Source organism: Podarcis pityusensis (genome assembly GCF_964106645.2).
Source record: "Podarcis pityusensis genome assembly, chromosome: 13".
NCBI classification, from domain to species: domain Eukaryota; kingdom Metazoa; phylum Chordata; class Lepidosauria; order Squamata; family Lacertidae; genus Podarcis; species Podarcis pityusensis.
Window position 1 is genome coordinate 5,673,228 of NC_138038.1, and position 27,814 is coordinate 5,701,041.

General features: G+C 43.5%; 1 protein-coding gene across 15 annotated transcripts in view; it reads right to left on the reverse strand.

Moving 5' to 3' along the window:
- The window catches only part of FHOD3 (formin homology 2 domain containing 3), a 316,929-nt gene that overhangs the window by 39,691 nt on the left and 249,424 nt on the right, over positions 1–27,814 (reverse strand). For 13 of the 15 annotated variants that reach the window (XM_080976473.1, XM_080976476.1, XM_080976472.1 and 10 more), the window contains 6 exons: positions 26,510–26,724; positions 19,438–19,755; positions 11,602–12,494; positions 3,696–3,854; positions 2,605–2,787; positions 945–1,064 (listed from right to left, as the gene is read on the reverse strand). In XM_080976473.1, the coding sequence (XP_080832599.1) occupies positions 945–1,064; positions 2,605–2,787; positions 3,696–3,854; positions 11,602–12,494; positions 19,438–19,755; positions 26,510–26,724 (1,888 nt within the window). The remainder of the gene's footprint in view (positions 1–944; positions 1,065–2,604; positions 2,788–3,695; positions 3,855–11,601; positions 12,495–19,437; positions 19,756–26,509; positions 26,725–27,814) is intronic. The other 2 variants (XM_080976478.1, XM_080976479.1) reach the window with 2 other exon arrangements.

The following is a 27,814-nucleotide window of genomic DNA, read 5'->3' on the forward strand; positions in this document are numbered from 1 at the left end:
TTTAACTATCTGTGGACAATTTTAGAAGTGGGTGGGATGTTTTTAATGTATTTCTCTTTCCTCTTGGTTTTAATCTATATGAGATTTATTGTCTTTTGTATGGCTGTAGGTCGCTTTGGGGATGCGGGTGGCGCTGTGGGTTAAACCACAGAGCCTAGGACTTGCCAATCAGAAGGTCGGCAGTTCGAATCCCTGCGATGCGGTGAGCTCCCATTGTTCAGTCCCTGCTCCTACCAACCTAGCAGTTCGAAAGCACATCATAGTACAAGTAGATAAATAGGTACCGCTCCAGCGGGAAGGTAAACGGTGTTTCCGTGCGCTGCTTTGCTTTGCCAGAAGCGTCTTAGTCATGCTGGCCACATGACCCGGAAGCTGTACCCCGGCTCCCTCGGCCAATAAAGCGAGATGAGCGCCGCAACCCCAGAGTCAGTCATGACTGGACCTAATGGTCAGGGGTCCCTTTACCTTTACCTTAGGTCGCTTTGGCATGATAAAGCAGCTCACAAATGTAATAATTAATAATAAATAAACAAACTGAGGGGTTGACTGTGATAAACACCTGACTATTGTTTGCTGTTGCAGGGCCTCACTTCTCTACACCTGCATACGTATTTTTCAAGGTAACAGCATATTTCCATGTGACTAAAAAGCAAAGCCAGTTTAGGCAAAGAGGCAGGACGAGTCTGACCAGTGGTGGTGCCACTACGGCCAGCATTTCTGCCACCCCCAGTGGCACCACAGTACTAATGCAGATGCTCTCAACCCATGTTTTTCTTTTCTCTTTTCCCTTCAGAAAAGTTCTATGCAAGGCAGGGAGAAAGAGAGCAAACTGAAGACTGCCTCCTTCTCAGAGTTCTCCCTCCCTGTGATTTCTTCATATGTCCTCATCTATCCAGTCAGAACCACTGCAATAACAATTAGGCAATAGTGAAAGTAAAGCTTACATTGGTTCCATTGAGAAAATTTCCAATGGCTAGTAGAGTAGAAAGGATAAATCCCAAAGTTTTGTTGTTTTCAAGCTGGTCCATTCCTTCCTTCAAATCCAAAAGTGGTTCTGCAACCTCCTGACATTAACAGGAAATAAAGAAAATGTAGCATATCGTGTATCAATTCACTGTTTTTAATTATCACAAAAATTCCCAAGCTATGCTCCATAGAATGTAAAATTGCAAGGCCGTCTCTCCCTCCTCAGCTACTGGATCTTCCAAAAGTTAGTGCCACTTTCAACCCTAACAGTAAACTGGAGTCATTTAAACTCGGACATGCCTGTTAAATTGCTTTTTAATTTGAGCAAGATGCATGATTCTGAGAAATATGAAGGCTGCTATAGGATGTACCCCTGAATGGTTTAGTTAGCCTAAGGCCCCATTTTCCCTTTTGTTCCACACTTCGTAAGAATTTGGAATTTTCAAACAGTGAGTGCTGATCTTCACTCTCGATTTACTAGACTTCCACAAATTTATCCCAGCTGAAATCAGGCACATCAAATTCCTTAACTCGGTCTCATGAGAATGATTCTTCTTTTATTTATTTTTTCCTTCTTGGCATTTGAGAAAGAAGAATAAAGACCTCCAACAATGAATTATAATAATAGTTGCTTTCGATTCATCAAGCATTAATTGAATCTACTGGACAATGCCCTGCCCCCCCGCCCCCCACATCAAAAGCACGAGGGCTATATTATCAACACACTTCATACCATTAGCTAGATATCAGTGTGAAGGAAAAAGGGGAAATCGGCACTGAGTTCAGCCACAACCATAAAGAAGCAAAGCAAAAGCAGGCTTAGGATAGGCTTGGCGCCACACATACAAATCTCCATGTCAGGACCAGAGATATGGGGATGCCTCTCCCACCAACAAAGACCGGCTCCTTCTGCAAGCAGCTGTGGTTCTAGAAACTGGTTTTCCAGAATACAACACTCGTTTGCTGGATCTCAGTGGGAGACTCAAGTCACAGAAGCCAAGTGTACACATTTAGGCTTCAATTACAGTGGTACCTCGTGTTGCGTAACCTCCAGGTTATAGACTCTTCAGATTATGGTCGCGGCAAACCCAGAAGTGTATTACTTCCAGGTTTCGCCACGCGCGCATGCGCAGAAGCACTTAATCATGCCGTGTGGGTGCACAAAAGGGCCCCTCCGGTTACGAAGTTCTTGGGATACAGCCGGGCCTCCGGAACAAATCCCGTTCATAACTGGAGGTACCACTGTATAAACAATGTTATTACTCTTTCTTTGGAGTGTTCCCAGAGGGTGGGTGGAATCAAATTGGGTAAGTTGTGAGCTGCAGTGGAGAATGTGTGCTTTCCTTTTCCCCTCCTGTTCTTTCTCAGATTAACCCTCCCCTCACTAAGCTACATTTTCACACTTGGAGGGGAAAATATAGGGAAACTACAGGAACCAAGTCTCTGCAAACCCCTTTCTTCACTCCCAACTCCCAACCTGCTCAGGCTTCAAAAGGGAGAGGAAAGAATCACAGATCTCCTTACGTGTAGCTTGAGTTTTACTCTATGTCAACAGACCTTTCTGAGTGATTACTATCTCAGAAGCAAATTTGTAGTAACTTTCATATAACCAGCCTGCTTCTGATAACTAGGAATTACCTTTTCCACAAGCTCATAATCCATTTTGAATGCCCAGAGCTGAAGTCTAGGAGAAAGTTCAGTGATGGAAGAAAGAGTCAGAAGGAACTGCTCAGCGCTGCCCAGAGGAACATCAGGGTTGGCTAGCTGAGCCTCCTGAATTTTTTGCTTCTCCTCTTCTGTGGGAATCATGGTGAGAATTTTCTAGAAAGACAAGAAAAATGACCAACTACATACACAAGGCTAAAAATCAGAGGCAGCTAATCCAATCTAATCTGTGCTCACTACAGTTGAAATACTTTTTTTTATACATTCTGAAGACACAAAGCCCCAAGTGTTGAGAAATATTAAGCATCACATTACCATCTTCATAATTTTCCACCTATGCTTTTCATTTTCTACAACTGCTGGCTACCACCAGCACAATCTGGAGGAAGGGGGTTTGTGCCTGCATGTCCATTGTTGACTAAGGATCGATCTGCACGAACAGGTGCTCTGTGTGCAGGCCCTGGGGCAGCATGAGGGACGACACCTGTACAAGCTCGGTCGATGGGCTAGCAGAGATCACAACCATGTGTTCAGGAGGTCAGGAAACAAGGGGGAATGAACACAACACGGCTCCTCTTCCCTGCCTGTTCCAAACATATGATTGGCACTGCTGCAGAATGTGGATATACGTCCAACCCCAAACACCTATAAATAATGATAAGCTCTTAGCTTAAACCTCAGGGCAACCAGTGAGGCAAGGTGAGGCAATCGCCTCAGGTGGCAGGATCCATAGAGGCAGCAGATCTGGCCTCCAATGAATGCATCTCCTGCTGCCATGGCGGCAGCAACAGGTAAAGCACGCTCCTTGGAAGCCGAACGTGCCTCCTTTTTGGCAGCCTTCCCAGGCTGGCAGCCTCTCCAGTGGCCTCTTGGCGAATAGGAGGTCCTGCTGGTTTCCTCTCACCCTTGTTCCCAATGTAGATCTTTATTCCACCCATGTTCCCAATGTTAACAACTCGCCCCTTCCTCCCTGGTCAGGGGAGCCTGTGCCACCTTGTGGTTTGCCTCAGGGGCCAAAATGTCTTGGGCCAGCCCTGCTCATTGGTTCCCTCCCCCTTCAATACCTCAATTCCTTCCTTGTTTAAGGCATATTCATCAAAGTTCAAAATCGCAGTCTTGATCGTCCTTGGAGGGGGCAGTACCGTCAGGCCAATATTAATAGCGTTGCTCCTCTTCGAATCCAACACAATGATTTCCTGCCTCTTGCCATCTGCAGCGGTTTTCTGAGGGAGGAAAATGGGGAGGGAGCTATTTTATTTATTTGTTTAACAAAGCTTATACACTCGGCAGGCAACCTCTAACACTTTTAAGGGCATGCATCACCCTGACTTTATACTGCATTATCCACACGGACATCAATCTACAATGGTGACAACCTCCAGGGCTGTTGATGGTTCAAAAGACTATGGCATATGTGCATACTGGCAGTACTAGGTATTAGGAGCAGCTATAGTGAAGGGAGAGGAATCTTGCTATCTAGCTAGTTATTTTTATACTTGGGCCATAATCCCATTTCTACGCCTCAAAAAGGAACTTGGGTGAGTTAACGGTTGTGGACCCTTAAGAGCACTGCTATAGAAGTTCTAGATTCTCAGTACCCAGGTTGGGCTTGCTCAGAATGTGTCATGCTGAAAAACTGCTAGCTGCTGCTGCTGCTGGCCAGTGTCAGACATCTCTGATTTTCTCTTTTGATGCCCAGCAATAGGTGAAATTCAGTAGGTGAAATGTGAATTGCTGTGTCAGGCTGTAGGCTAGCCTCCTGCAATCTGCTACCCACCACAATTTCTGGCAGACAACTCCCATCAGCCCCTGCCAGCACAGTAGTCATGGTAACCATGGACTCTGCCATTACTGGTTTCCAAACCTTCAAAAGCATCACTTCTGCTGCAAGTTCCCTTCAGAAGCAACCTTTGCTTGACTTCGTTGCAATGCTAATAAGAAATGTATTGACAGCCAACATGGGGGGAGTAACCATTAGAGTCAAACGTTGTGGAAAATCGGGTCCTCCTTTAAAGAGGGCACGTGTTGCAGTGAGACCTGGCAACCAAACCCTGTGTTGTGGGTAGGTTTGATTGAATAGCCACAACACCTAATTGGTAGGTCTCTTGATGCTGGGTTCAATCAGGCCAATGGGACGCAGGCTAAACGGATCAAGGGACCTATATATACCCATGTACGTGACCCAGAGCTTCCTCTTTGGCTTGTGCATTGGAACACCTGCCCACCTCTCCCTACTTTTAGGGCTTGTTGCGCTTGACCTTGCTATGCCATCGTGTGTCGTCTATCGTTGGGACAGGGGCATGGCAGGAATTTCCCCACTTGGCTGATTGGCTGTTGACATTTGGGTTTTGCCTGCAAATCATCACAACTTGTAAGGTTGCGGATAGGCTCTGGTTCAGGTGATAGCGATGGGAGAACGTTCTCGCCATCCCTATGTGAAAGGTATTCTGTTAAAGGAATCCAGGGACTTGATGGTTTGGTCAGCCCTGTGAGGGGCTTGTGCCCATGCCTGAGTCCAGGGGGACATCTGGGTGGTGGACTAGCCTGACCTCGGCTTTCAGCTGTTCCAGGGGTTCACCCTAGGCTGACCTATGATGGCGCCCTGGGTCAGCGCTGCCTGCAAGGGTTCAGGGAGCTAGTCGAACCAGAGCCTATGCAACCACTCACTTTTCTTTACTCAATAAAGTTGTGGCCTAAATTCTGCCAAAAACCAAACCAAAATTTGAGTCTTGTCTGAATTTATTTAAGGGGGAGGTTTCAAGGTCTGAACATGCAATCACAAGTTAAGACTTCGAAACAGAAATAAGATTTGTTGCAGCTGTATTTCAGAATACGTGCTGCAAGATAAGAGCAAACCTCAGTTTCCCTCTTCTGATCTTAACTGGAGTCTGAGTTCTCCATCCCAATTTCCGCAGGCATGCCTCTGTCAAGCACCTGCTCAGATTTACTGAACCAATAAATATAGGCCATTTAGATGGCATGGCAGTGTCTCATCAGCGAAGACACATAGCTGGGATCTGTGCGTTTTCAGAAGAGTGCTCAGAACAGCTTGCAGCCTTTGCCACTGTGTGTGGAAAACTTTGCCATTACCGTTATTACTATTATTAGAGTCACTTTTTATTGGGTTTTATAAACAAGGATCGTAATAAACGATACAAATAAATAGACCAAGCCCTCTCACGTCATTTGCGTATCACAAAAACAGCACAATTAAGACTGCTGTAATATCTGCAACATTTGATCTATAGTGGTCAATGTTCTTGGTTCATGAATTGGTTTAGACAAAAACAAAGGGGAAACAGGGTAAAACAGAGTTAATAGATAACATTCAACATTGCATAACTAAATGCCTAAACAGGAGCCTTTGTGGTAGCACAGTCGTACCTTGGTTCTCAAACAGAATGCGTCTATTGGCTGCCGCAGTGGCAAGCAAGAGGGCTAATGGCGGCGATCAGGCAGCTGCGACGTGAGCGGTTGTGTGCTGTGTTCCAGCGGGTGAGCGATTTTCGGCATCCCCCCCCCAAACAATCAATCGGCCAATCACCGCTTACAATCTTGGGCTCGCGCCAAAAAACCATTTGCGCGTCCCCCCTCAGCACTACCTGTGTATAAGATGAGCCTAAATTTTGAACCTCATTTTTGGGTCAAAAAAAGCTCGTCTTATACATGGAAAAATACGGTAATTCCTCTAAGGTCTTCATGGGGCCTGTATGGCAAATGGCTTCTTCAAAAAAGTGTCTTCCAAGGAGAGGATAAGTGGGTCATCCATGTCACTTATTCCTATTGGTGGGGCAAGGAGTGGGCCACCTCAAAAGGAGGAAACCTACCGGAGAATTTCAAATACTAACCTGGATGTCACAATCTACAGTCAGACTCTCCATACATCCACGCACACCCACACACCCACATACAACCTAAATAGAATTAGTACTCACACCTTAGGTTGGGGGCATATGAAACCTGCTCCGTCAGATGAGTGACAGGTCTTTCCATATCAAGTGGTCCAATTTTGCATGATTTTTTTAACCTCATGTTTTTCAACTTTCTTAAAATTTTGTACACTTGTTGAACAATCAGAACTAAATCTAAATCTAATTTTTTAAAAAATCTCATTCTGTTTTTGAGTTATGAGGGTTTGAAATTTCCAAAAATTGTCAATTTTGGCCTTGCAGGACTACACAAAAACCTTAAAAGCTCAGCCCAGAATTGAGATGTTTCAAAACCAATCTCTTCAGAACTTCATGGGTTTTAATATGATATAGCATATGGTGGACTTACTTTAAATTTGAAGTTTAAGTTACATAATTTAATATTTTTTAAAGGCTATTTAAAAAAATTAATATGATTAAAAATTCCACAAAAATATATTGATTATTTCCTATTTCTAAGAGCTTCCTGCAAAAGTTCTTCTTGTGATCTCAAGGGGATCACATTAAAAATAATATACTGTATGTAGATGTTGGCCTTATTGTGCTCTACTTAGGGTCTTCTTGGAGTAATATTTAACAGAATAAACAAGACTTCAAACAATAATGTCAGTTACTTCAGGCATTTCTTCAAAAAAGTTATTCAATTAAAGCAGGGGTAGGCAACCTAAGGCCTGGGGGCCGGATCCGGCCCAATCGCCTTCTCAATCCAGCCCACGGACGGTCCGGGAATCAGCATGTTTTTACATGAGTAGAATGTGTCCTTTTATTTAAAATGTGTCTCTGAGTTATTTGTGGGTCCTGCCTGGTGTTTTTACATGAATAGAAAGTGTGCTTTTATTCAAAATGCATCTCTAGGTTATTTGTGGGGCATAGGAGTTCATTCATTTCCCCCCAAAAATATAGTCCGGCCCCCTACAAGGTCTGAGGGACAGTGGACCGGCCCCCTGCTGAAAAAGGTTGCTGACCCCTGAATTAAAGGGTATCTGAAAAGCTAGCCAGTCTTTTTTATTTTTTTTATATTCTGTTGGAAGCCACCCAGAGTGACTGGGGCAGCCCATTCAGATGGGTGGGGTACAAAAAATAAATATAATCGTTGTCGCCATCATCATCCTGCGTTTACTGGTTCTGTTTCATTTCCCCTGATACACCAGTGATGCTTACAATACTGTTGGTTGACTACTGCATGCCCTATAGTAACCCAAATTTACAATGAATTCTGATCCATCAGATACAGTTGAAGTTCCTGATTAAGCTGTCTAGGCAGTTAGTTTACTATACTGGCCACAGATGAAAGCATTTAAACACACTCCATACAGAATACAAGAATAACGCCTATGTTATCTCCTTATCTATAATCTACTCACCCAAAGGAAGCAACTATGACAGACGTTTATATCCTCATTGCAAAGGGATCAAGTAACGTTTCCCATCCCATTACCTATTACATTTCTTTTTAGTCAGATGTGGAACATTTCTCACGCCCCCCCTGGCTCTGCATTTCATAGCATCATAGAATTCGAAGGGGCTCCAAGTGTCATCAGGGTCAACCATGCAATGAAGGAATCTCAACTAAAGCAACATTCTCTTTCGCTATCTAGTCAGGCTCCAATATCAAGCTTGGCTTATTTTTTCCTGCCACGAAATGGTAAATTTTGTGTGTGCCATCAATGGGGTGAAGTTAAGCCTGGGCTTAACCCACCCACGTTAAGGTAAGTGGGATTAATTGTGCTTTACTGTGCCTGGATCATGACCACCCTTGATCCAGAACGATACTTTAATCAAAGATAATGACAACCTAAGCAGTTAAAACCTTTTAAAGTTTTGGCCCATGGACATTCAACTTGCTAAAACGGAAGAAATACCAGAGTTTGATATATTTATGCACAAGCTACGAAAGCACATGGCTTTTTCTGATATGGTTATTGAATTTAAGTACAAATTCCAACCACACTTGCAGAATCAAAGGCAGTGTTGGACAATCAAGGCACTTACTATGGTCATAGAGAAACTAAAGTAAACTACGCAACCTGTAGATATGAAAAACAGTAGTTTGACCAATTCTCTCCTCCCCAGTCAGATAAACTTTAGGGGCAGGAGGAAGGGGCAGCCTCCCTCCCCAAGGCAGATGCACATTGAAGCCTTTATCATCTCTGTAGCTACTGGAAGAGATCTGGCTTCAGTATATTGAGTTGAGACCTCTTTAGCCATATGCTAAGATGTTTTGGGATGTCTGTTGTTGTTGTTTAGTCATGTCTGACTTTTCGTGACCCCATGGACCAGAGCATACCAGGCACTCCTGTCCTCCACTGCCTCCCACAGCTTGGTCAAACTCATGTTGGTAGCTTCGAGAACACTGTCCAACCATCTCATCCTCTGTCGTCCCCTTCTCCTTGTGCCCTCAGTCTTTCCCAACATCAGGGTCTACAAAATACAACTTCTCTGATGTTTAAAAGTTGTCAGAGCTGGCACAGAGAACCTTTGGTCCTCCAGATAGAGGTTCCAAGTTGCCCCCAAGTTTGAGGGGGCCCGCTGCACGTTGCGTGACATTTCATGTGTTGCGTGTCATGTGTGTGCTCGATGTTGCACTGTCTGGAAGAGGCTGAGCGCTCTGGAGGAGCCAGATCCTGAGGAGCCAGATGCTCAGCTCCACGCTCAGTCTCCTGCACCCCCTCAACACTGAGGGGGCCTGGCTCCCTTCCAACAAATACTGTGGGGGCCAAAGAAGATGCCTCAACACCCTAGAGATGATATGCGTGCCTCAGAATGTTGCTGAACTCATCAATGGTTCCTCTTCATCCTGGAGAAGAGTGACTAGTGGGGTGCCACAGGGTTCTGTCTTGGGCCCGGTCTTATTCAACATCTTTATCAACGACTTGGATGATGGACTCAAGGGCATCCTGATCAAATTTGCAGATGACACCAAACTGGGAGGGGTGGCTAACACCCCAGAGGACAGGATCACACTTCAAAACGACCTTGACAGATTAGAGAACTGGGCCAAAACAAACAAGATGAATTTTAACAGGGAGAAATGTAAAGTATTGCACTTGGGCAAAAAAAATGAGAGGCACAAATACAAGATGGGGGACACCTGGCTTGAGAGCAGTACATGTGAAAAGGATCTAGGAGTCTTGGTTGACCACAAACTTGACATGAGCCAACAGTGTGACGCGGCAGCTAAAAAAGCCAATGCAATTCGGGGCTGCATCAATAGGAGTATAGCATCTAGATCAAGGGAAGTAATAGTGCCACTGTATTCTGCTCTGGTCAGACCTCACCTGGAGTACTGTGTCCAGTTCTGGGCACCACAGTTCAAGAAGGACACTGACAAACTGGAACGTGCCCAAAGGAGGGCAACCAAAATGGTCACAGGCCTGGAAATGATGCCTTATGAGGAACGGCTAAGGGAGCTGGGCATGTTTAGCCTGGAGAAGAGGAGGTTAAGGGGTGATATGATAGCCATGTTCAAATATATAAAAGGATGTCACATAGAGGAGGGAGAAAGGTTGTTTTCTGCTGCTCCAGAGAAGCGGACACAGAGCAATGGATCCAAACTACAAGAAAGAAGATTCCACCTAAACATTAGGAAGAACTTCCTGACAGTAAGAGCTGTTCGACAGTGGAATTTGCTGCCAAGGAGTGTGGTGGAGTCTCCTTCTTTGGAGGTCTTTAAGCAGAGGCTTGACAACCATATATCAGGAGTGCTCTGATGGTGTTTCCTGCTTGGCAGGGGGTTGGACTCGATGGCCCATGTGGTCTATTCCAACTCTATGATTCTATGAACTACAACTCCCATCATCCACGGTCACTGGTCTAGAAAGACTAACAGACTAATGCAGAAAGACTAACAGGGTGTGTGAGTGACTGGAGTGCATCAGATGGAAATCTGTCAAGTGGAATGAAATGCTTCAATGGAAGGCCCAGTTCATCTGTCACATTAAACCATGGTTTGGTGGGCCCTCACACTAGCGTTCACATTAAACCATGGTTTGGTTTAATGTAGGCATGTCCAAAGTCCATTTCGGGGGCCTAATCTGGCCCACCGGTCAGTTTAATCCGGCCCCTCTGGCAGTTTACTTCCTGGGGTAAAATCCTAAAAAAAAGGTCAACAACTTTGGTTGGCCCTCACACATGTTCACTTCATCAAATCTGGCCCTCTTTGAAAAAAGTTTGGGCACCCCTGGTTTAATGGGACATGCGGACCAGGCCGTAATATAAACAGATTGTGTATACAAATGGGGAATGGACACAGAAGGTTTTACAAACAACTACACATCTGACTTACTTCCTGCACTAGAGTTATTCCTACACTATACAGAATTATATAGAAGTTAATAAATAATAATAATTTTATTATTTATACCCCACTCATCTACTTCTACTACATATATAAACCAAAGTAAAAATATGTGGTGGATTTGCAAACATCTTGCAGCTTAAACAATAAACTATGAACAACAGTTCTCAAATAACACGCATTAAAATTAGTCATCTGCACAATGAGGCCTCAAAAACTAGAATTCAGATTCAGGCTCTCTTCTCCCTAAATCTAGAAGCACCTTTCATCTGTCTGCCCAAAAGGCCTTAAATCAGGCTTAGGGAAACTTGGCCCTCCCGATGTTTTGGGACTACAACTCCCATGATCCCTAGCTAACAGGACCAGTGGTCAGGGATGATGGGAATTGTAGTCCCAAAACATCTGGAGGGCCAAGTTTGCCTATGCCTGCCTTAAATGATAAAAGGCAAAGAAAATAGTAAAGAAAACTGAAGCTTCCTTTCTTCCAGTTTAAATCAACTAGAAAATTACAGTTGACTACTTGTACAGATGTTGCACAGAATATTTGACTTCATTTAAGGAATCAAACCTATTTTGGAGCATTTCTTAATAGCTAACATGGTCGGCAAGCTATAAAGCAAAACTGTCTTAACTATATTGGGGAATTTTGCAATCATTCTTGGAATTATTTTATCATGAAGAGCTGGCAGATTTGGTTTAGACACATAAAATATGATCAAAATCAATGCAAATCAAGAGAAATACCTTGGTGACAGGAAGCTCCTTGGATTTAGATTCGAAGAGGTGCTCTAGTTTGGAAGTGTCCACCTTAATAGGCTCCAGTTTTGACCACAGGAATCCTTTGCAGCGCTTGTTGTTCTTGCACTGCCACTCAAATGGCCTCACCTCATTCCAAAATAGACGGATTGTTTTTTTCTTTTTTATAAAGGCTGGCTGACCTCTGGGAAGCGGGGGCGATCCTAAACCCTGAGGAATGCCGAAGAGGGACGGGGGTGCCAATAAATTACCAGAGGGTGGGGGTGGAGGAGGACACCCATAAAACAAGGGAGGGGGTGGAGGAGGCAAACCTAAAAAGGAAGGTGGGGGTGGAGGAGGCGGAGCTAAGGAGTCACCAGAACCCATTTCCACGTCCAAGATGTCCACATCATCCTCATCCCTTAAATCTGTAAAATCCATATCTTTGATTTTCAGTTCTCTGGGATTCGCCATGAGCTGGTCCCAGATATAGTCAGATTCCTTCTTAGGATGCACTGGTGTTTTTTCAGAGACCTTTTCACTGAAATCACTCTCAGGAAAGTTGGAGGTCTTGGCCAGTTCACCATTGTTGAATCTTTCTGCAAAGGCCTTGACGCTGCCCTGGTTGTCCAAATTCCCAATCTCCATTCTTTTGACACTTTCATCTTTGGCCTGTTTGGTAGCCTTCAGAACTGAGATCCTGCTAGCCAGGCTAGTGATAGAGTCTTCACTTGCCTCCACCATCTCCTTTTCCTCCTCCTTCTCCTCCAGCTCTTTATCTTCTTCATCCTTGGGCTTCTTGTTATGGGCATACAACATGTCCAACATGAACCTCTTGTTATTGAGAATGTTGCTGCACTGGTCATTCACACCAACATCTTGAATGGTCTGTAACCAAGGACCTGAAACCACACATTGAACGGAACTGGGTCAGGAGGTTGTTCAAATAACAATAACAATAATTTTATTATTTATACCCCACCCATCTAGCTGGGTTTTCCCAGCCACTCTGGATGGCATTAAAATTTTCCTGATACAGGGTTGCCATCAGATGTCTTTTAAAAGTCAAGACAGTTGTTTATTTCCTTGACATCTGATGGGAGGGCATTCCACTGGGTGGGCACCACTACCGAGAAGGCCCTCTGCCTGTTCATAAATACATGCACAACAACATATGAAACTTGGAATGAATGGGGCTGTCTGGGAGAGTTAGAAATGAAACAGCATATTCCTAGGTCCTACATAAACTGGGTTTTGGGAAATCTTTCAGGTGAAAGCTTAATTAAGGAACGAAAAAGAGAAAACTATGTATTTGACATTGCTTTTTTCCTTTCATTAATAAAACTAAACAAAACATATATAATTTCAGTAGCTTTGAATCTTTTGATGTCCCTCCAGGTTTTTAATGGCCAACGTGTTGTTCTAAACATACTGCCATGGTAACTGTTCTGCGCATAGGTAAAAGGTAAAGGTAAAGGACCCCTGGACAGTTAAGTCCAGTCAAAGGCAACTATGGGGTTGCGGCGCTCATCTCATTTTCAGGCTAAGGGAGCCGGTGTTTTTTTCCACAGAAAACTTTCCGGGTCATATGGCTAGCATGACTAAACCGCTTCTGGCGAAACGGAACACCGTGACGGAAGCCAGAGTGCATGGAAACACCGTTTACCTTCCCGCCACAGCGGTACCCATTTATCTACTTGCACTGGCGTGCTTTCGAACTGCTAAGTTGGCAGGAGCTGGGACAGAGCAACGGGAGCTCACCCCGTGGCGGGGATTCGAACCACTGACCTTCCGATAGGCAAGCCCAAGAGGCTCAGTGGTTTAGACACAGCGCCACCCATGTCCACACATGTTGTTCTAAACATACTGCCATGGTAACTGTTCTGCGCATAGTAAGCATCATCAACTGGATGATAACTGTAAACAGATTGGTATCTTACACTCAACGACTTTGGACACTGGTCAAGTTAATTGTAAAAGCAAGGAAACACATTTGAAGCCTGTTTTTCTCAACTGGATTGATAATTTCAGGCCAGAGTCTTAGGGAGGACAGGTATGATGGCGCAAAGAGGAGCACTGTTGATTGAGGCAAAGGCAAGTCAAGTAGATGGTGTGCTGCCGCTGGCAGAAGCCATCAGAAGGCCTGGAAATGGGATGGGTGCGCCAGAGACTTTGGCAGGGATCTGTGGGGCTTTGGATCCTACAGTTCCAAAGGGCCTGATCCTTGGGGCCCTCTGCTGCTTTCGCTTCTGCCCTGCTTCGAATGTAGTGGTGCATGTACTTCTGCATGCCTGTCCAGCCCTTCAGTACAATTGCTCTGCTCCTATGGCTTGAATTACTGGTGACAACCCCACACAAACTGGTTTGTTCCTTTTTGTTCTGTAGCGTAATAAACTAATGAACTGTGTATTGCAAACGTAATTGATTTCAGAAACTTCACTTAAAGCTATCTGAATATAGTTGAACAAACACTTGGCCTGTTCCACTTTTAACTCTGCAATAATCTAGGGCACTCAGGAGTTCTCCTGCACACATCTAGACATAGGTGGCAACAAAGGAAAAAACCCCCAACAATAATAAGGTTGCTCTCATCTTGTAACCACTTGTACTTCCAGAATGGTTATGTACATTCACAGAGAACTGTTGGCCCAACCCACAGATTCAGATAGCTCCTTGCAATTTATTACTCTAGAAATTGAAGTACCTAGTCCAAATGAACAACTGAGAGAAACCATCAGGAGCATCAAAAATCTACTTATGCTTATATCTGGAAAGAGGCAGACTTCACCATGGGAGCACAGCTGGGGCGGGAGAGTGCTAGAGTCCTGTCTAGTCTAGCTGCATGCGATCAATTTTGATCTGTTACCTCCAAGGATGTGGACAGGCTGCTTGAACGAGTGAAACCAACCACTTGTCTCCTTGATCCTTGCCCATCCTGGTTAATAAAAGCGAGCCAGGAAGGGCTGGGCGGTGGGCTCTGCAGGGTGGTGGATGCTTCCCTCTGTGGGGGAGTCTTCCCAACCCCACTGAAAGAGGCGGTCATTAAACCACTTCTTAAAAAAACATCTTTGGACCCGGCCGATATGGCCAACTATCGCCCAGTCTCAAATCTTCCATTCTTGGGCAAGGTGATTGAGCGTGTGGTTGCTGAACAACTCCAGGCACACCTGAAGGATGCAGACCATTTGGATCCCTTCCAATCAGGATTCAGGCCTAATCATGGGACTGAAACTGCCTTGGTTGCGCTGGTCGGTGATCTCTGGCAGGCTAGGGACAAGGGTGAAAGCTGTTTCCTAGTTCTGCTGGATCTCTCAGCAGCTTTTGATACCATTGATCATGACTTCCTTCTGGACCGTCAAGAGGAGCTGGGAGCACTGTTATACAGTGGTTCCACTCCTTCCTCCTGGGCCGTGTCCAGAAAGTGGTGTTGAAGGATGAGTGTTCAGACCCCTGGGATCTCACTTGTGGGGTGCCTTGGGGTTCTGTCCTCTCCCCCATGCTTTTTAACATCTACATGAAGTTGCTGGGGTTTGGGCTGGGTGTTCAGTATGTGGATGATACCCAGCTCTACCTCTCTTTTAAATCAGAATCAGTGAAGGCGATGAAGATCCTGTGTGAGTGCCTGGAGGTGGTTGGAGGATGGATGGCGGCTAACAGATTGTGGCTGAATCCTGACAACATAGAAGTACTGTTTTGGGGTGACAGGAGGCGGGTGGGTGTGGGGGACTCCCTGGTCGTGAATGGGGCAACTGTGCCCCTGAAGGACCAGGTGCGCAGCCTGGGAGTCATTTTGGACTCATAGCTGTCCATGGAGGCACAGGTCAATTCTGCGTCTACCAGCTCCATCTGGTACGCAGGGTGAGACCCTACCTGCCTGCGGACTGTCTCACCGGAGTGGTGCATGCTCCAGTTATCTCCCGCTTGGACTACTGCAATGCGCTCCACGTGGGGCTACCTTTGAAGGTGACCCAGGAACTACAACTAATCCAGAATGCGGCAGCTAGACTGGTTACTGGGAGCGGCCGCCGAGACCATATAACCCCAGTACTGAAAGACCTACATTGGCTCCCAGTACGTTTCCGAGCACAATTCAAAGTGTTGGTGCTGACCTTTAAAGCCCTAAACGGCCTCAGCCCAGTATACCTGAAGGAGCGTCTCTACCCCCATCGTTCAACCCGGATACTGAGGTCCAGCACCGAGGGCTTTCTGGCGGTTCCCTCACTGTGAGAAGTGAGGCTACAGGGAACCAGGTAGAGGGCCTTCTCGGTAGTGGTGCCCGCCCTGTGGAACGCCCTCCTGTCAGATGTCAAGGAAATAAACTATCCAACTTTTAGAAGACATCTGAAGGCAGCCCTGTTTAGGGAAGTTTTTAATGTTTGAAGTTTTATTCTGTTTTTAATGTTCTGTTGAAAGCCTCCCAGAGTGGCTGGGGAAACCCAGCCAGATGGGTGGGGTAGAAATAATAAATTATTAGTATTATTGTTATATTATCCTGTTTTTGGAAAATTAAGAAAATTTTAAATGTATTTAAAAACGGAAAAACCCTACTTCCTTATATTGTTGTGCCCAGTTACTGTTTTTGGGCTTTCAGTAAGCTCATATACATGAACACAAAACACTGTATTACTGAACAGCACAGGGAAATTCTGAACTTTGACAGCAAGGGAGCTATTGAATTTCGGAGCCTGCCTGGCCAAACTCTGGGATGCTTCCTGACTTACAATAAGCCAAATTTTATGCAGACTCCCTTTATAATCTCTTTGCCTAAGTCCTAGACTCTAGGTCAATGCATTTTAGCTAATGCGATTTCACTAGATGCCAGTGCAATGAGGTTTTGCTGCATGATGCCAATGCAATACAGCCAATTAGATTAAGCTACATGAAAGTAAGGGCAACACTTTGTGCCCTCAATCTGGAAATTTCTGGGTAAAAATAGATTGGGGGAATGGCTCTCAGCAGCAACAAGAGAAGCAGGCTAACTGCTATCAAAGTCATGAGTAGGTACTAACAGGCAGTATAAAAAGCGGAGGCAAGTCTGGGGGAGGGGGGAGCTTACATGAAACATTTCATCTTCCCCAAAGGCCCACATCTTCAGCTAAAACAGCTTGCTTGAGAATTTCTAGCTCAGCTGTACTCAAAACACCCATTTGTGTTCATGAAACCCCAGAAGATCCCCATGACGGGCAATTAGCTCCTTTTTTCTTTAGATTTGGTTTATTGAAATGTCTGAATACTTAACAAACTGAGGAAGCACAGAGGAAACTGAGTGTGTTCCCAGCCAACATCTGGTAAAATGAAAAAGTCTCAGGACTTCCCCAAAGGGAATGAAAGCCTCTAAACAACTCAGAAGGGAAGCCTCTTATCAAGTACAATGGTGCCTCGGTTTATGAACTTAATCCATTCTGGAATTCCGTTCTTAAACCAAAACTGTTCTTAAACCAAGGCACGCTTTCCCTAATGAGGCCCCCCGCCACCGGTGCCCTTCCACCGTTCAGATTCTGTTCTAAGACAGAGGTAAAGTTCGCAAACCAGGACACTACTTCCAGTTTTGCGGAGTTCTTAAACCGAATAGTTCGCAAACAGGTCTGTTCTTAAACCGAGGCACCACTGTATTTGTTCTTACAACAATAGTGATGCAAACATCTTGCTCCCCTTTGCAGCTCTCCCCAACACACTGAGAGGAAGCCCCTCGTTTTCGGCCTGCTAACAAGCTGGTGCAGGGTGAGGGCATTTCAATTCATTTACAACAAGATTAATTTTGTACCCATCTCCCCTTTCATCTCTTCATTAAAATGAGTAAAATGCCTTTCTAAAACCTCTCTTCTTGCGCTCTTATAAATGTCTTCTTTAGTATTCTCAGTAAAAAGGTAAAGGTAAAGGGACCCCTGACCGTTAGGTCCAGTTGAGGATGACTCTGGGGTTGCGGTGTTCATCTCGCTTTATTGGCCGAGGGAGCCGGCGTACAGCTTCCGGGTCATGTGGCCAGCATGATTAAGCCGCTTCTGGCGAACCAAAGCCGCGCACGGAAATGCCGTTTACCTTCCTGACGGAGCAGTACCTATTTATCTACTTGCACTTTGACATGCTTTCGAACTGCTAGGTTGGCAGGAGCTGGGACAGAGCAACGGGAGCTCACCCCGTCGCGAGGAATAGAACCGCCGACCTTCTGATCGGCAAGTCCTAGGCTCTGTGGTTTAACCCACAGCGCCACCTGCGTCCCCTAGTATTCTCGGTAGTATCTGCTAAAAATGACAAAATCATGCCAATCTATTTTAATCCTTTTCCAGAACTGAATTGAGCAAAAGACAATACGGGAAACAAGAGTCAGAATATTCTCTTGCAAAACCAAGGCGCCATCTCATTTTCCTTATTGCAGGGTTGGGAAACCTTTGGCTCCTGGGCCAGATCTGGGGGGCCGTGCACTTCCTCCCATTGCCGGGCCTTGATTTTAGAAAGGTCAGACCCATGAAAAACAGCACAAATGCGGAAGCCTGCATGAGATACAGATGTGAAGCAACTCTCTACTAACTATTTCACTCCCTTGCATACATTCATGTCCTTACAAAAGTACAGCAAAATGAAACATTAAGAAGAATATAACATCCTTTGGGTATGTGTCAAGAAAGAAAGAGTCCTTTAAAAAGGGCAGTAACTTAATCATAGTCCAGGACTTTTGTAGAGTGGGTTTGGACACTAGAGTCCAAAATGTGATTTTGATTTTCTTGCATAGCTTCTAGAGACTGAAATATTTTCTTTCCCATATACCTCTTGAGCTGCATATGCTGCATGCTGAAAACATTAAAAGAGAAGTGCCTGCCAAGGTTACACACATTCTACATTGAGAAAAGTGGAAATCTGCACCTAATTACTGCAGCCCCATAAAAGTGAATGTGAATATCCGATTATCTGATAAAAAGAAGGACAGCAGAGAAAACAAGGAGAGGCACTATTGATAAGCACTCTTGCCTATCTCCTTAGAAAGGGTAATGAGAAGCAAGGCCACCTGTGAGTGTGATTTCACTCTGAACCTGCTAAGAGTGACCACTAGGGATGGAAGAAGCATCGTGTGGACAAAAGCCCTCCAAACATAGCAATAAGTTGTCAAACAGTTATTGCAGAGTTGTCATTTTAAGGAAAAGGGGGAGTTTGATGCACAAGATGTTCTGTATTAATACCATGGAATCAGGAGAGATACACGATAGCAAGGAAGGCAGCAACTGAGTAGGGAACAACGATGAACCCTACTCCAGCGCCATATGCAAAAGCGCACCAGTCTCTGAGCCTTTCAGTCAGAAGCCACATGCAATTATAAGCCAGGTGTCTGGGATTTAAAGTGGGGAACAGTGAACTGTCATGCTAGGATCTGAAGTAATACGTGAACGGTTAATTCAGAGAAACCTACGCTTCTGAAAATGGCAAAACTTCTTCGGCAGACAAGTGTCCCAAATATACAGCATCACATTTCAGCAAGGGGGAAATAGCAGGGAAGGTTTTCCATAAGTCTAGACCCTCTCCTAAAGGCGAACTTAAAAGGAGTCTTGAAATGTGAATCATGGCTGTTTTTGTAACGAGATTCTAACTAGTAAGGGAACTTCAAGAATACTATCCCCATGGAATAATGCCTTTTAATTAAAGTTCTGTTTCTTCTGTGAGTCTGCGCAGAAAACCTCTACTGAACCCTGTGCCCAAAATGTCTAGGAACTGAGGCTTTCAATGGAGGACACACCAGTAAACAAAAACAGGTCAATAGTTCTCTTACAACAAATGTTAAAATGAAGCTGCTGTTTTCAAATTACAAAAAAAAAAAAAAAGGTCAACTGTTATGGAGAAAATACTTCACTTTACCAGTTTCATTGTCACTGGCCAACTTTTCCTCCCTTTCCTCCCTCTCTAAAGTGCTGCTTGCTGAGGATATGCTGGACGCAGAACAATTGTCTTTTTCATTCACTTCTTCATTCTGCCTCTCTTTTTCACTTAGTATTGCACCTTCTTCTGCCTCTTGCTCTGGACCTTGCGCCACTCCGCTTCCTGGCTCCACCTCTGCAACCTCTACTTCTTGGGGTCTTTCTGCCCCCTGCTCCAAGTCTGCCTCGTCTTCCTGCTCTGTTTTTGTTTCTGCCTCTGGCTCAGGTTCTGGTGCGCATTCAGGTTCACTGGCACTCACTGGTGAAAAGAATAATGGAGAAAGATTCGCTTAAAAACAGTGTGTCGTGCTTCGCACAGTCAAGTGAGTTCCATTCGTGAGTTCCATTTCTCCAAGTGAGTGAAAAGAGAAAGGGGTCTTGGTATCGGAGGCTGCTTTTTTGAATGTTAGAAAGATGCTGGAAAGAAGTTATATGACTTTAGTAGAAATATTATAAAGAATTAAGTATGAATAGATTGACATTGGGTAAAGATGTAAATTTAAGTCTAAAATTTCGTTAAGTTAAATTATGGAACTAAATTTGTGAAAGAGGGAAAGGACTTGCTAGAATATTTAATTGAACTAGAATACGAAAAAGGAGGTGTGAGGAAGTCGAGGAAATAAGCTAATGAAAGATAAGGATATGAAAATATGGGGTTCTTTTGTATGTTTGTTTGTTCTCTTTTGGGTTTTTTTTAAATGCTTTTGTTTTGTTTTCTTCTTTTTTTGTATTGTTGATGTTTTGTACTGCTGTATTTGATTTTGTTTTTGAGGCCTTGTAACTGTTTATTGTTTATATTTCTCTTTTGTCTTTCTTTTCTTTTTTGCAATGTTTAAACCTTAATAAATATTTTATATGGTATCGGAGGCTGCTTTTAAGAAATGGCCGAGCACGGCATTCGGAGGGCAGAGCTCATGTAATAGCCCTTGAAGGAGGGCCTTGCTCATGAGACACACTGGAAATCTGCCATTTCCTGCTTGAATAAAGTCTGCTCAAACTTTAAGGCATTTATAAGTGTGTGTGTGTGTGGATGTGAAATTTCAACAATCTAGGTACAAATATTTAATAATCCCATCTACACTGGGTGCTAAAAGGTTACGAAATGACTCCAAACAAATTATTCTTTCTCTCTTTAAAAGCAGGGAGCAACAGGGAAAAAGAACAAGATCATTTTTGGTTGCTGTATGCTCTGTTGTTGAAAACATGTTTAGGTAAAGGTAAAGACACCCCTGACCATTAGGACCAGTCGCGGACGACTCTGGGGTTGCGGCGCTCATCTCGCTTTATTGGCCGAGGGAGCCGGAGTACAGCTTCCGGGTCATGTGGCCAGCATGGCTAAGCCGCTTCTGGCGAACCAGAGCAGCACACAGAAATGCCGTTTACCTTCCCGCCGGAGTGGTACCTATTTATCTACTTGCACTTTGACGTGCTTTCGAACTGCTAGGTTGGCAGGAGCAGGGACCGAGCAACGGGAGCTCACCCTGTCGCGGGGATTCGAACCGCCGACCTTCTGATTGGCAAGTCCTAGGCTCTGTGGTTTAACCCACAGCGCCACCCGCATCCCTAAAACATGTTTAGAGTGACTGATTTTTCATCTGTTTACACACAGAAAGGTACACATGTGTTAGTTTTATTAGAGCAGCACAGCTTTGGAAAGGGCAGTGTCATGCACTGTTGACAGCAAGCATATGTTCCCTCATGGCAATTTATTTCGGAATAGCTACATAAAACACTGGCTTGGCATCTGGCACAAATCTAGCTTCTAGCTGTTTGGCAAGTGGCATAAATTTGCCTCTTAACTGGCGTCTGACACATATTGTTGATTATGCAGTTGATTTCCTCCACCTCATTTGATCACTGACAGAGTGAAATTTCGTCATCATTTTCAGCTAAACCAGCAGATTTTCACATGCAAGATCTCTATATTGTAATGTAAAGAAACGAGAAGGCGCCCACAGGTATTCAGTCAAGCAGCTCACAGTTCTCAAAGACAGAATGGCCATGCAGAAGTGACAGAAAGGTGAATATGTATGTTAATTTTGTGTAGTTGTGAAATCACCTCTTGGTTAAACTATGATACAGTTCTAGATTTTTCCTTCTGACCGGCCTGGCAGTTCTACTTTTGCAGTGTACGCAGTGTCAGAACGGAGACTGCAGTGATCTTTTCTTTTCTGATGAGAATTCAGATGACCCAGAAAGGAAGAGAAAAGGAAAGGGAGTCCAACCTAAGCAGTGTAACTTAATAGTGGAAAAATGGGGACCATCTGAAAAAAAACACCACTAAAAAAATGAGGTACTACAAAATTAGTTTAAGCCAATAGTAGGCGTTTGGAACACACAAGGTATTAGGAAGTTCTCCTGCACAAATCCCACTGAGATTTACTAGAAGTGAGCAAGAGCACTGTTTTGAGGTTACTTACTCAGGAGTACATTCTGATTAATTATGTCCTGAATCGCTAAAGCATGGGTAAGCAAACTAAGGCCCGGGGGCCGGATGCGGCCCAATCGCCTTCTAAATCCGGCCTGCGGACGGCCTGGGAATCAGCTTGTTTTTACATGAGCAGAATGTGTCCTTTTATTTAAAATGCATCTCTGGGTTATTTGTGGGGCATAGGAATTTGTTCATTTTTTTTTTTTTACAGAATATAGTCCAGCCCACCACAAGGTCTGAGGGACAGTGGACTGGGCCCCCGCTGAAAAAGTTTGCTGACCCCTGCTCTAAAGGGAGGTCAAAACATGAATTTCTAATGCCATGCAACAAAGTCTATCTTCAGATTTTTCAGAAACAACTCCTGAGAGGTGGATGACTATTAGGAAAAAACATTTTGTGATTTGACATATCTTCTTAATTTTCTGCCTCTCAAATGAACTGATTCATAGATAGATATCGATATAGATATAGATATGAGCTAGTATATCAGCAAAATTCAAGTTCAACATGTAAAGGCAATGTAAATAGCAATGCCAATTTGAAATACAGCTGAAGCTTTTGGGATGACCCACGAACAGAGAACTTGAAGCTTTTCTGATTCTAGCAAGATACACAGAAGGTGGTTCTACAGATCATGAGAGCTACATCAGTGATGGGGAACATCTTGCTCTTCAGATGTTGTTGGATTCTAACTCCATTCATCCCTGACCACTGACCATGCTAGCTGGGCTGATGGGAGCAAGAGGTCAATAACATCTGAACAGTCCCATGTTCCCCATTCCAACTGTACACTTTTGATTGCTAGTATTGGTGGCAAATTCTTATTTGGAGAAATTCAAATTAAAAGCCCTTGAGAATTTGCTAACATTACTAGTATTTCAGGCTGACTCTAACTGAATCAGACCAGAGTTGGGTCTGACTCAAAATAGTGAGCAGTTTTATAAACTTGGGGCATTTCTTGACAGGGACAATGGAACTCAAGTTCTCTCTGAACCTAGAATTGAATCAGGAGGCAGAAAAATCTAGACTTCTGTCCTCTGGTGCATTTCACTGCCTCCACCACATGCAACAGTCCCAAAACTTGCCAAGTCCTCCCCGCTAGGAGTTTCACAGTCTATGAATGGAGTCAAACTCTACCACGGATTACCAGATGCTGGGGACAAACAATAATGGAAAACTATCCCCCTCATAACCTGCTTGTGAACTTACAAAGGCAGCGAAAGTTGGGTTACTATATAATCTTTTGTCTGACCCACCCTTCACCTACAATTCCCATCAGCCCCAGAAATCACAATTGGCGCCTAACCTGACCAGGTATGGGAAAGCTAGTCAGACCCTTTTAGGAGTTTCCCTATGAAATAAACGGCTAACACGTCACACAGCAGCTGTATCCAATAGGTCTGTCTATCCATTCATTCATCCATCCAGCTATACGGCTTAACTGTAGCAAAAATTCTAAGCAGTCTACAGTTTTCGCATCTAGATTAGTCAGTCAGACATTCTAGGAACTTCTGTCTCACATAGTTTATTTCCTTTATTTACCAAAGGTTCAGTTTACAGTTTAGACTATTCACTAATCTGCTGGATTTTCGTAGTAAAACACTTAGTCTGGAATTGTACACCTACTTACAAGGGATTAAGCCCCAATTAACTTAATAGGAGTGACATTTCAGGAGACATATATAGGATTCCACTACTAATGAAGCATCTGCAGTTTTGATTTTGTATTCAATCATTTCCCATAAATAACGCAGGTGGCCTCTTTTAGTATGAAAAAGGGGAAACAAATAGAATTGCTTTGTGCATGTCAAATATACATGTGTGTACAACAACCGAAGATGTAATTTCCCCCTTATTTGGGGGGAACGTTTGTTTTCTAACATGACTTTCCTTCTCATGGACCAAGCCATCCCATCTTCCCTGGAGAAAATCAAGATTCCACATTACTTGCAGGGTTTTTAGAAATTAAGTTTTTGCTTTTTTATAGCATAAACAATCTGGCCAGATTTGTGAATTGAGTAGTCTTCAAGTTTCTCAAAATCCCATTACGGAAACAAAGCAAAGTTTTGGAAATGCAAATAATCCAAATGCTGCTGAAAAGTGTGGTGGAGATACGTAATGTGCAGTACGTGAACCTGCGTGAACTCTCGGTATTTGGAAAACAGACTGTCTTCAAGGGTAAACAAAAGATTTGAGTGGGTAAACAAAAGATTTGAGAAAGGTTGCTCCTAATTTTTCAGTGTGCTGCAGCCTTTCAAAGTAACAATGGAAATGTAAGTGCACCTCTCCAACATTCAGATGGGACTTGTAACCCTTTCTGAATCCAAAAAATTCACATTCATTCAAGTGAATAATTTTTGCTGGGAAACTAAGATCAACAGGGTTTCGTTCCTTGTAATTATGCCTATGACAGCAGTTTCAAGGCATGGACCATCTGCATTCAGAGATCTTTACAGAGATGGATGTTTCCCTTAACACTGAAAGCCTTTGCTGTCTTTATCTCATTCATCTGTGCAAATTTCCACAACGTTGCTCATTTGCGTCAGGTGCTCCTCTGGAAAAGCCCTAAACACCTGCCATCTGCTGAAAGCAACTCCACACCTCAACCACAGAGAGTTAGCCTATGCACCTGTTATAAATCTATTCCCCACACATACCAAAGAGCTCCACTTTATAATGTAATGTTTGGAAGGAATCCCAGAGACGTATGCTAAAATAATCATCATAAAAGAGATAGTTGCTCTCCATGCAGAGATTTGAAAAATCCTAATGGTAGGGGGAAATGAGGTGAGTTGTGTGTGTGTGTGTGTGTGTGTGTGTGTGTGTTTCTTTTAAAGGCTGACACTGGGTTTGAATAACTGCCATTCTGAATAAAAGTGATTTCACAGATACACAATCTTTACAGGAACTTTCCAATACTGAGAAAAAATAGAAACCATGCAAACTAAAATCAAGTTTGACAGCAGCCAGCACACCCTAAGTCAGCATACAATATCCATTCTCCCTTCAGATGGTAGTTCTTTAACAGCATGCTTCAAGCAATAGCAGCCAATAAAGCCAAAGAGCCCAAGTCATAGAAGCATCATCAAGTCAAAGTACATGAAGGGCTGTCAGATAGATCTTGGAGCAGTTTTGTTCTGGGTTGCACCAGAGGGTAGGACTTGAATCAATGAGCTCAAATTACAAGGAAAAGAATTTAGACTGAAAGCTTGGAAGATCTTGCAGGTGGTGCAAGCTGCTCAACAGGGGAACAGTCTGCCTCAAGAGGCAGTAGACTCTCCTTTGCCAGAGATTTTAATGTAGAGATTGGATGGCTACCCGTTGTAGTGGATTTCCTGAATCAGCGGGGGAAGACCTTTGATGTACCAACTCTATGATACTATGATAGTGAGAACTGGCATTCAGCATGCACCAGCCCCAGAAATATTCATGCATCATAACAGATAAAGTATTTTCAGGATTTGATTCCAACTGAGGAAGAAGTGAACAATCTTACCTTCAAGTACAGAAGTCACATATATAGACAATGCATTCATCATCAGATTTCCAAAGAAACTACGTAAGATGCTGATCATGTGCATAAACCAGCCAAAATAAGTATTTTTTGTCCCCCGGATCTCAATAGGAACGATTTAGGCATGTGCTTTAACTCATCATTGAAATAAATGTGATTTAACAGTGATTAACTTGGGCTAGATAATGCTTCTGATTTCTTCTTCACTTTTTACCCACATAATTGCATTTGGTGTATTATAAACCTATACTATACAGAGTTCTGCTATACATCTAAGATTGTATGCATGCCACCCCCACCAATAAAAACAACTTTTCATCTCTGTTTTCCCATTCACTATTGCCTTGCCACTTATTTTGGTACCAAATCATCACATCTCTTTCAGAGATTCCTTAAGCATAATAATAATAATAATAATAATAATAATAATAATAATAATAATTCCAATTATATTTTCATCCCATATTTCCTATTAAAAATTAAAAAGATGATTAACAATAATTTAAACCTAATACATATAAAATACAAAATCAGGAACATTTGAATTGGTATGTGTACATGAGAGTTTGCCACTTTCCTGTCACCAGTTTTGAAATTCTCCCAAAAGCAGCTTGGCTCTTGGGGTCAAGGGGACAAGATGTTAAAAGCCACCCAAGGTACACACATGGCCTAACATAGGCATGGTTATTCCAAGGTGCAGTCTAGCTAAAATTAAACATTTTAAGTCCCCCATGCTGAACTCTCCCATTGAAGCCCATTCATCTAACATGTTTAATTTTAGCTGGAGCACATACTTTCCACATACTTTAAGTGTTTTGACTTTGTAAGCATTGATATACCAGGATCACAACACCAAATGCAATCGGTGAAATCAGAATAGCATACCAAATGTTGCCATTTGTTTGTAAGGTATAAACCTATATCTAAGAGAAAGGATTGACAGCAAAAGATATCAACATTTTATGAAAGTGCGATACCTTGAAATCTATACTGGTGTATCTGCTTAAAGAACTGAGAAGCAATTATTAAGAGATGCCAATTTCCCCTTCAGAGTTCATTGGCACTTACCTTCTGAGATCTGAGATGCCCTGCGAGTTGTCACAGGGGACTTGGGCTCCTCCTGAGAATCTGTTGAAGTGGGGCTCGCAGATGTCGGAATGGGAGAGGTTGGGACTGAAGAGGAGCCCAGGTTCAAGGACAAGTCACTCTTGCCCCGACATAAACTCCGACTTCTCAGCTCCTTCTCATACTCTTCAGCTGCCAATTTCTCCAGGTATTTGTATCTGGAAGTCAAATTCCAAAGGGATTTCGTAAAGAAGGAGAAAACGGTTGCTGGTGCTTGTTTATAGCTGAAGCACCTGCGAGGAAAGTTCTGACTTCCTGACGCATGAGGTACACGGCAAAACTGACTGCTGGGCTAAACTTTGGTGGGAGGGGGGCGGGACGGAAGGCACCAGAGCAGGGGGAGGGGGACACGAAAAACAAGCAAAACCCAGCAACGTTTATAGTGCTGATGTCAAACAAAAGGATAATATTAAGAAGTTCTCAGATGCTGCACTTTGAAGAAAATTGTCTTCTTCCCCATGGAAACATTTACCAGCTCTTCCCTTTTCCTTCACAAAAATGTCTCTCAGATCCCCAAATGTTAAAAGACCCAGTCCCAGTCTTGCTGAAGAGAAAGGGGAGGAAATTTTAGTGCCTCGCAGGAAAATAGATCTTGCAGAAAATAATACCACTTACAAATGTTTGGACTAAAAACTGTCTGAGTCTCTGAACCTGCTTCTATTTGCTCCAAGAGCAGTGCACTGGAATTCACTTTGTTCTCTTGAGCGTCTACAATGGAAACTTTTTTTTTTTAATTCTAAAAGATTTCTCGGCCGGACTCAAGACATTCAATAGCTTGGATATGACGTCACATATAGTTTATTCATCAAAGTCAGTTGAAAAGAACAAAGATACATCTGTTTTGCATTTTAGGCAGGCAAGACTTGCTAACTGTTTATTAAGACCAGCTACCAATCATATTCTCCATACAATTCTTTATATGTTCAGACCAAAATAGCTTCGGAATATGTGTGTCTTCCAGATGTCTGCTAATTTTATCCACCATTATTTGCCCATGGAGTACATTAATTGATGCAGATGTAAAAGTAGGCTCCTAACTCTGTTTGCCCTACTCAGAAGTGAACTGCTCACAAAGGTGAATCAGAACTAACTTCTTGCATCCCTGACTCTGTTTGGCTTCCAATATCTGACTGCACTAAGCATTTCATAACAATACGAAATGGGGCAAGATAGAGATCTTACTTCTGTATAATGTGCATTGTTTCTCAGATTCTCACCATCTTTTCCCTTAATCAAAATTGGAAGCAT